Genomic DNA, 8,929 nt, shown 5'->3' with positions numbered 1-8,929 from the left:
CTTAGTTGTGGATTCTGACCCCTCGTCCTTTTCTTATGCAGCCAAGACCTCGCCTCCCCTTTTCCGAGGACATTTCTGGTTGGGTTGTCCAGCTCCTCCCTCACATTACGGGAATTCGCGAGTGGTCGGGCTTCTTAAAGAGGTTTGGGCCGGCTCCCCCTTCGACTGGTAAGTTACTTTCATTTTTGTTTTGTCAGTTAATTCTCTTGTGCGGTTGTTTTAGCTAACTCTCTTATCCTTTTGCGCCTCCCTTGATTCCCGCTAGGGGGTCCTTGAGGAGGTCGAGAGCTTTTGTGCCTGCGTTTCGTAAGAGGAAAGTTGCCGCCTCTTTGGCTCCTGCCCCTTCTCCGACCGCGGCTGATTCTGGTCACTCCCCGATCCCACTTGCTGTTACTCCCGCATCAAGTCCTTTTTTATTTGTGGACTTCGGCAGCGGAAGCCTCGGTTTCTCCCTTGTATCGTCTCATAGACGAAGAGGAGGAATAACATCCATGTGATGGGGACTTGATGCCCAGTAAGAGAAGATCAGTGGACGTGGGCGACGGGGTTGCCCGAGCTGTTGATTCGGTGATGGATGACTGCATGCTTCATAAGATGGCGACTATCATCATAGAGGATGTTGTCAGGCCGACGCTTGAGTTTTTGAGGTTAGTGGAGCTACCGAGGGTGTATCTTATCCTTCTACTATGATGAAAACCGAAGGGCCGACCGCTAGGACTGATACTTCGAGGAAAGAAGGGTCATCGACCTCGCAGCCGACTGATGATGCTTTTTTGCCGGCCGATAAGAAAGGCAAAGGCATTGACGAAGACAGCTATGAGACGAGTTCAGACATCGACGTCACAGAGCTGAGGATGATGGAGGAAGGATTTACCTAGCTCGAGGTGAGGCTGGAAGGATCTACGCGGACCATTGCAATTCCCATGGATCATGATCTATTAAAGAATACAAAGAGTGTGGTCCCTGCCCTCTGCCCCCTTTGCTCTGACGTGGAGGGTGAAACCCTAAAAGGGCTGGACGATGTCGCTTTATCGAGCAGCATAGCCGGCCTTGCTCTCAGGGTAAGTATTTCAGTGCTTCATTTTTCTGTCTACTATGTTCAAAATTTAGGGTCTGTTTTTAGTGCTTTGCCTTTATCAATGGAGGCATTCTCATTTTTGTATTTCTTTTTTGTTCTTTCTTTTTATGACTGTAGACCATGAACTTGGAGATTGAAAGTGCCGGAAGGGAGTACAGGCGTAAGGCGATATTCGCGAAGTAGCAACACAAATACTTTGAGTACCGAGGCAAGTATCGATAGTTTCACAGCCAGTTTGGCGAGGGTGGCAACTTGCATACCCTTCATGATGAGCTGAAGGAGAAGGATGACGAGCTGGTGATGGTCATCGAGAAGTACAGTGTCCTTGAGGGGGCATTGAGAAGTAAGGAGGAAGAGCTCGAGATCAGCAGAGCCGTGGAGGCCCAATGTGGTGACCTCCAGATTCAAGTGGTCGAGTTGCGCAGGCAATTGGAAGAGTACCGCCTACATATGGAGGTTTTTCATGGCGAGGTTACCAAGAAATAGAACGAGCTGGAGAAGGCAGAGTCTTCTTGTTTGGAGGCTCGGAGAAAATTAGAGATGTTAGAGTTGGAAAATAGGACTCTCTGGGCCGAGCGGGAGATTGACCAATCTACGGTGAAGGCAAAAGAAGATAGATTAGAGGAGAGGATCGGAGAGCTGGAAAAAGACAACTCCCTCCTTCAGGACCAGGTGGCCGCCTTAGAGGCTGAGAAGGCTCAATTGCTCGCGCAACCGTCATCCTCTCGCACTTCAAATTTTCCAAACATTCCTCGAGACCTGTACGAGGAATGGATTCATGTTGAATCTCAGTTAGATGTGTTCCACGATTTGTACAACGTGTGGTCTATTTCTGCGGTCGCCCTTGATGATGTTCGCATTAAGGCCTATGAGGCTCGGGTCGCTTGTGGATATGATCCTGCCACACCTGAGGCTGGTGATGATGAGGGGGACGAGGACATGGACCGACTTGAAAAGAACACCTGGTATGATGCTGCGTACCATGAAGGAGATGGTGATGATGAAGGGGGAGATCGAGATGGCCCAAGTGGCAAGGGCGATGGTAGTGAAGGGCCCGATGGCGGCGACCAGTAGTTTTTCTTTTTATTTCTTCATTTTGTTGTAAGTTTGTGTATTCTGTGTAGGCGTCTTCGCGAGCTTTTGTAAAAAATGTTTAAGTATGAATATGGAATGCTCATATTGTTTCCCGCATTTGTTTTTTTTTTCTTTGGTTAGTATTTTCTATACTTTCATGTTTTTTGCTTATGTTTCTTTGTTTGAGCGAGGTCGATCATACTTGAACTTAGTTGTGACCGAGGGCCGGTAGGTGTTAGTTCGAGCGAGGTCGAACATAAACTAAATTAATTATGGCTGAGGGCCGGTAGGCATTAGCTCATACAAGGTCGAACGTGACCTGAATTCAATTTTGGTCGAGGACCGGTAGGTGTTTGTTCGAGTAAGGCCGAACATAAACTAAATTAATTTTGGTCGAGGGCTGGTAGGTGTAACTTCGAGCGAGGTCAAACGTAACCGGAATTTAATTTCGGCCGAGGGCTGGTAGGTGTTAGTTTGATCGAGGTCGAACATAACCTAACCTAATTATGGCCGAGGGTCGATAGGTGTTTGTTCGAGCAAGTTCGAACGTAACCTGAATTCAATTTTGGCTGAGGTCCGGTAGGTATTTGTTCAAGCGAGGTCGAACGTAACCTGAATTAAATTTCGGGCGAGGGACGGTAGGTGTTAGTTCAAGCGAGTTCAAATATAACCTAAATTAATTATGGTCGAGGGCCGATAGGTGTTTGTGTGAGCGATGTCGAACGTAACCTGAATTTAGAAAGATGTGCCGATAAGTGCGAAGTTTGTCGAAACCATAAACTTTAAGCATTGTTTCTTTGGTGGTAAACTTGGATAAATAACAATAAACTTCAAGCATTGTTGCTTTGGTCATACACTTGGAGAAATTTACAAATTTTTGGGCGTTGGCTGGCATTCCAGTCCCAATCTATCTAGTCCCTTCATTGGTTGAGCTAAAGAGTGCTTGAGAGGTCGAGCAATGAACTAGTCACCCCGGTTCTGTCTTTGCATACTTCGACTAGATGTGTTCCCTTCATTGCCTCGTTAAAAACCTCCTTGAGAAAACCCAATCGGGACAAAACTCAAGTGAGGGAAAAAAGAGTACGACTTGGGGGACGCTTTATCTCTTAAAATTTGAAGTACTTGAGGTGGGTAATATTCCATTTGTTTGGTAGTAGCTTTACTCCCATTTTTTCTAGTTGGAATGACCCTTTGTTCACTTTTGTTGTGATTCTGTACGGGTCGTCCCAATTTGTTCCTAGTTTGCCTTCTCGTAGGTCTTTTCTCACATGTGTTCTAGCTTTACACACGTAGTCCATGACTTTTAGCGGTCTGACCTTTGCCTTCTTGTTATAATAGTGTTGTGCTTGTTGTTTTGGGGTGATCATCCTTATGTAGGCCATATCCCTCTGTCCGTCGACTTCGTCGAGTTCCTGTCTTCGACAATCATCGTTGCATGTTCCGCTCTTATGGGAATACCTCAGACTGGGCTCACCGACCTCGACTGGTATTACTGCCTCGGTCCTATAGACCAAAGAGTAGGGTGTCTCTCCTGTGCTCATTTTCGGAGTTGTTTGATAAGCCCACAATACTTCCTGTAATATTTTCGGCCACAGTCCCTTGGCGTCTTCAAGCTTTTTCTTCATGATGTTCAGTATCAACTTGTTGGAGGACTCCTCTTGCCTGTGGAGTTGAAAGTATCCTTTTGATATGCCATTTCTCAAAGAACTCAGCGGTTTTCTTTCCCGTGAATTGGGGTCTGTTGTTGCAGCTGATATCTTTGGGGAGGCCAAACCGGCATATGATGTTCCTCCATATAAAGGTGATTACTTCATATTCACGTATTTGGGCGAATGCTCCTGCTTCCATCCACTTAGATAAATAGTCAGTTAAAACCAAAAGGAATGGTATGTTACCTCGCCCTGCCGAGAGAAGGTCCACGATGTCCATTCCCTATTTGATGAACGGCCAAGGTGAGGTGACCGAGTGGAGTTGTTCGCCCGCTTGGTGGATTATTAGAGCATACTTTTGGCATTGCTCACATTGTTTTATGAAGTCTGTGACCTTTTTTTTCATGGTGGGTAAGTAATATCTTGCCCGTATGAGGCATCTGACCAGAGCCCGATTGCCGGAGTGAGCTCCATAGTGGCCCTCGTAGACCTCTTCAAGGAAGCGCCGCATTTGGTTTGGGCCCAAGCATTTTTCCAGAGGGCCGCCGTAAGTTCTCTTATACAAGTCGTTATGGATGATATTGTACCTGGCCACCTACATTCTCAGTTTCTTGGCTTCTTTTTTATCAACTGGGAGAGTGTCACCCTACAAATATGTAATAATACAATTTTTCCAATCCAAAGTTAAGTTTATGGTTCTTACCTCGACTTGGTCTAGCGACGAGTTGAGGAGGTAGACTACGCTTCTGTCTCTGGTTATAATGTTTTAGGTGGTTGCGGCTAGTTTAGCGAGGCCATCTGCCTCAGCATTCTTTGCCAGTGGAATTTGGTCGAGTTGACATTCGTCGGACTCGGGCAGCAGCTTGCAAATTTCGGTCTGATACTTTTGCAATCTTTTTTCCTTGATTTGGAAATTCCCTGTGACTTGGTTAACTACAAGTTGGGAATCATAGCGTAGTTTTAACCGTTTTGCCTCGTACTTGAGTGCTAGCCTCAAACCTACAATTACGGCCTCATACTTGGCCTCTTTGTTAGTCATATTCGGGCATCTTACGGACTGTCGATTTACCTCGCCGATTGGGACTTCGAGTACGAGTCCTAGTCCGGACCCTGACGCGTTGGACGCGCATAGGACCTAGAGGTCTTGTGTTTGGGGGGAAGTGTGAGCGATTTCTCTTTCAACTCTGGGCATTACTTTTCCCTAAAGTCGGCTATGAAGTCAGCGAACACTTGTAACTTTATTGTTGTTCGCGGCTGGTACGTGATATCGTGCTCACTCAGCTCTATCGAACATTTGGCCAGCCTTCCCGATAGCTCGGGTTTCTGAGAAATGCTTCTCAAGGGGAAAGTCGTGACGACCAAGATGAGGTGGCATTGGAAATATGGTCTAAGCTTTTGTGAAGCTACGACTAAGGCCAGGGCCAGCTTTTCGAGGTGAGGATACCTCGTCTCAGCATCGATTAATGTTTTACAAATATAATAGATGGGGGATTGCGTACCTTTGTTTTCTCGAACTAGGACCACACTCACAGCTACTTCAAATACAACAAGATAAACGAGGAGACGTTCTCCTGGCTCTCATTTTGAAAGTAGTGGTGGCGACGACAAGTATGCTTTTAATTCCTTCAGGGCTTGGACTCACTCCAAAGTCCATTAGAGGCCATTATCCTTCTTGAGAATGGCAAAGAATTTATGACATGTATTCGATGATCATGAAATGATTCTTGACAGGGTGGCGATCTGGCCAGTCAACCTTTGAACCTGCTTTTTAGTGGTCAAGTGTTTCAGTATCCCCTCGATGGCTTTGATTTGGTCAGGATTGACCTCGATCCCTCCCTGTGATACCAGGAAACCCAGAAACTTTCCTGAGGCCATGCTAAATGCACATTTTTCCAGGTTCAGCTTCATTCTGTATCGCCTGAGTATGTTGAAAGTCTCTCTCAGATGGTCGATGTGATCTTCTTTCCTTTCGGACTTGACCAGCATGTTGTCTATATAGCCTTCCATCATTTTTTTGAGTTGGTCCTTGAACATCCTCGTCACCAACCTTTGATAAGTCTCCCCTATGTTCTTTAACTCGAAAGGCATAACCCTATAACAGCATGTCCCTTGATGGGTGATGAATGTGGTTTTTTACTCATCCTCTTCATCCATGAGGATTTGATTATAACCTGAATAGGCATCCAACAAGCTCAGTAGTTTGTGCCCGACTATTGCATCGATGAGTTGGTCGATATGAGGTAATGGGAACAAATCCTTGGGGCATGCTTTGTTCAAATCTGTGAAATCCACGCACATCCGCCATTTCCCATTCTTCTTCTTTACCATGATCATGTTGGCGACCCATTGGGGGTACTTCGACTCCCTGATAGAGCCATTATCCAATAGTTTCTCTACCTCATCACGTACCGTGTCGTTAATTGCAGAGTTAAACTTATGTCTAATTTGTCTTACCAGGGGTGGAATGGGTCGACGTTTATTTTGTACGTGGCAATTTCCTTTGGGATACCTGGCTAAAAGCAAACAAATATGCGTTAGTTTCTAAAAATTGACAGAATTTACCTGGTTCCTGAAGTTTGCAGCAGATATAAGCTTTCATGTCGTGGTCGTTGAGGTCGAATTGACTGGGGTTGAGGTCTTCTATGGTTCAACCTGTAGCTTCGACCATATTAGGGTCTTTGATGACATCCTTACTGTCGCCACATGCAGACCCCGACCCTGTTGATTGCTATGCCTCTTTTTCTTTTTCTTTCTTTTGTTGAGCGACTGTATTGTTTAGGGCGATGCGGTAGCATTCCCGGGATGTGCGTTATTCCCCTCGTATACTGAATATTCCCCACAGAGTCGGGAACTTGATGACCTGGTATAAACTGGAAGGGACGGCTCTTGTGGTGTGTATCCATGGTCGCCCTACTATGGCATTGTTTGATGTGTCTTGGTCCATGATGTGAAATGTGGTTTCTAGAGTGACACCACCAGCCAGAACAGGGAGTGTGATTTCGCTAGATGTTCGCTCGACTGCATTGTTAAAACTAGTTTGTGTGATGCAACACGACACTATCTTATCTTCAAGCTTCATTTATGCAAGCACTTGAGGATGGATAATGCACGCGCCGCTTCCATCATCTACCATAATGTGTCTCACATCGGTATCTAAAATTCGTAAAGTGATGACAAGGGCATCATAGTGAGGATACGCCAAACCATTAGTATCTGAATTATCGAAGATGATACTCTCTTCAAGTTCATCATACCGTTCACGGGTGATTGGTCGTTTAAGCTTGTAGGTAGTGGTGAACTTCACGCTATTGATGGAAGCGTCATCGCTGCTGCTGATGATCATGTGGATGGTACGAGCTGGTGAAAGAGGCTTCGGCGGTCCTTGGTGTTGTTCGTGTCCTCTGGCAAAGTTGGTCCTTCCCCGGTCGCTCAGCAACTCTTTGAGGTGTCCTTTTCGTAATATGTTTACGACCTCCTGCCTTAGGGCAATGCAATCTTCGATTTTGTGCCATCGTTCTTGATGGAACTCGCAGAGGGCGTCTGACTTTATGGTGCCCGGATCTGACTTCATCTTCTATAGCTACTTTACCTTTGTTCTGAGCTTCTCCAAGTCATAGACTATTTCTATAGGTGACACGCAAAAGTTGTGAGCGGATAATAAAGGGGGCATACCTCTTTCATTCCGGCAAGTCCCTGTCCTTGGTCTAGGCGGGCCTTCCTCGTGGCGGGAGGAGGTCATAATGGATTTTCTAACATACGGTTGATGTCGTTCCCTGTTAGATAGCGGAGCTCCGAGGTTTCTTCTGGTATTATTTCTTCGATCTTTTATGGATTCGGCCTGTACCGAGGTCAGTCGGTGAGTTGGTCCATTGAGGTTGTCCTCATCTGCTCGGACCTTGGCACAATATGAGTTGTGTATTTCTTCCCAAGTGGTCGAAGGGTACTTCATCAGTCGACTTAATAACTTTCTTGTCGCCCTCGAACTATCTCTATTCAACCCGTTCTGAAAGGCTGCAACCGTTATCCCTTCCGATACGTTTGGCAGGGTTATCCTTACTCGGTTGAACCAGGATAGGAAGTCCCTCAATCCCTCTCCCGGAGACTGTTTAACAACAAATATGTCGGTCACACTCGCCTCGGCCTTCTTAGCCCCAGCATGGGACGTTACGAATGTTTGTTTTAAGAAGGGGGGGATGTAATGACCAGTCCGGTCGTTTAGAGAGTATTAGCCCTAATCCCTTATTATTTCTCCCTCTATATCATTATGTGGTTACGTGACTTGCCGGGGTGCTTGGTGTCGGGTTTGGGAGAATTTCAGCGTGGAAATGGGACACATAGTCCCTAAAAATATAAGGTTAAGTCGTAGGAGTCGACTGTAGTTTAACTTGTGTGAATACGACTCCAGAATGGAGTTTTGTCGGTCCCAATAGCTCCGTATGATGATTTTTTTTTGTCTTAGGAGCGTGTTCGTATGTTGATTTGGAGGCCCGTAGGTCATTTCGGTGTTAATTGGCAAAAGTTGAAAAATTGGAAGATTTTGGGGGAGTTTGACCGGGAGAGGACTTTTTGATATCGGGGTCGGATTCTGATTCCGGAAGCTGGAGTAGGTCCATAATGTCAAATGTGACTTGTGTGCAAAATTTGATCAATCGCACGTGATTTGATAGGTTTCGGCATCATTTGTAGAAGTTGAAATTTTTTTAGTTCATTAAGCTTCAATTGGGGTGTGATTCATGGTTTTAACGCTGTTTGATGTGATTTAAAGGCCCGACTAAGTTTGTATGATGTTTTAGGACTTTTTGGTATATTCAGACGGGTCTCGTGGGCCTCGAGTGTGATTCGGATTTGAATCCGGAAAAAATTTATCTTGGTGCATTGCTGAAGCTTGGCAATGTCTGGTGCAATCGCACCTGCACACCTTGGGCCGCAGGTGCGGCACCGGAGAAGTGGCCCTTGATCTGCAGAAGCGTGAGTGAGTCAGGCCAGCAGGGGCCGCATATGCGGTCAGTGGCGCGCAGAAGCGGAAGCGCATATGCGGTTGTCCCTTTGCAGAAGCGCAGGTGCGCTAAGGGTGCCGCAGAAGCGGGTTTTCATGGGCCTAATTGATGGCCACACCTGCGATGGAAAT

The 8,929-nt window shown here is 46.1% G+C and overlaps 1 protein-coding gene across 1 annotated transcript; it reads right to left on the bottom strand.

The window, feature by feature from the left end:
* Window positions 1–6,880: 6,880 nt before the first annotated feature.
* Window positions 6,881–7,372, bottom strand: LOC138892065 (uncharacterized). The gene has a single exon (XM_070175757.1). It carries the CDS (start codon window positions 7,370–7,372, stop codon window positions 6,881–6,883), a length of 492 nt encoding a protein of 163 aa, XP_070031858.1.
* Window positions 7,373–8,929: the final 1,557 nt, after the last annotated feature.

The sequence above is a fragment of the Nicotiana tomentosiformis genome, chromosome 5, assembly GCF_000390325.3.
Source record: "Nicotiana tomentosiformis chromosome 5, ASM39032v3, whole genome shotgun sequence".
Lineage (NCBI taxonomy): Eukaryota > Viridiplantae > Streptophyta > Magnoliopsida > Solanales > Solanaceae > Nicotiana > Nicotiana tomentosiformis.
The sequence above is the reverse complement of the archived record's forward strand: the minus strand, read 5'-3'. Positions and strand labels throughout refer to the sequence as shown.

Coding starts and splice junctions, on each gene's coding strand:
- LOC138892065 (XM_070175757.1), bottom strand. CDS start 7,372: ATGAAGTCAGATCCGGGCACCATAAAGTCAGACGCCCTCTGCGAGTTC.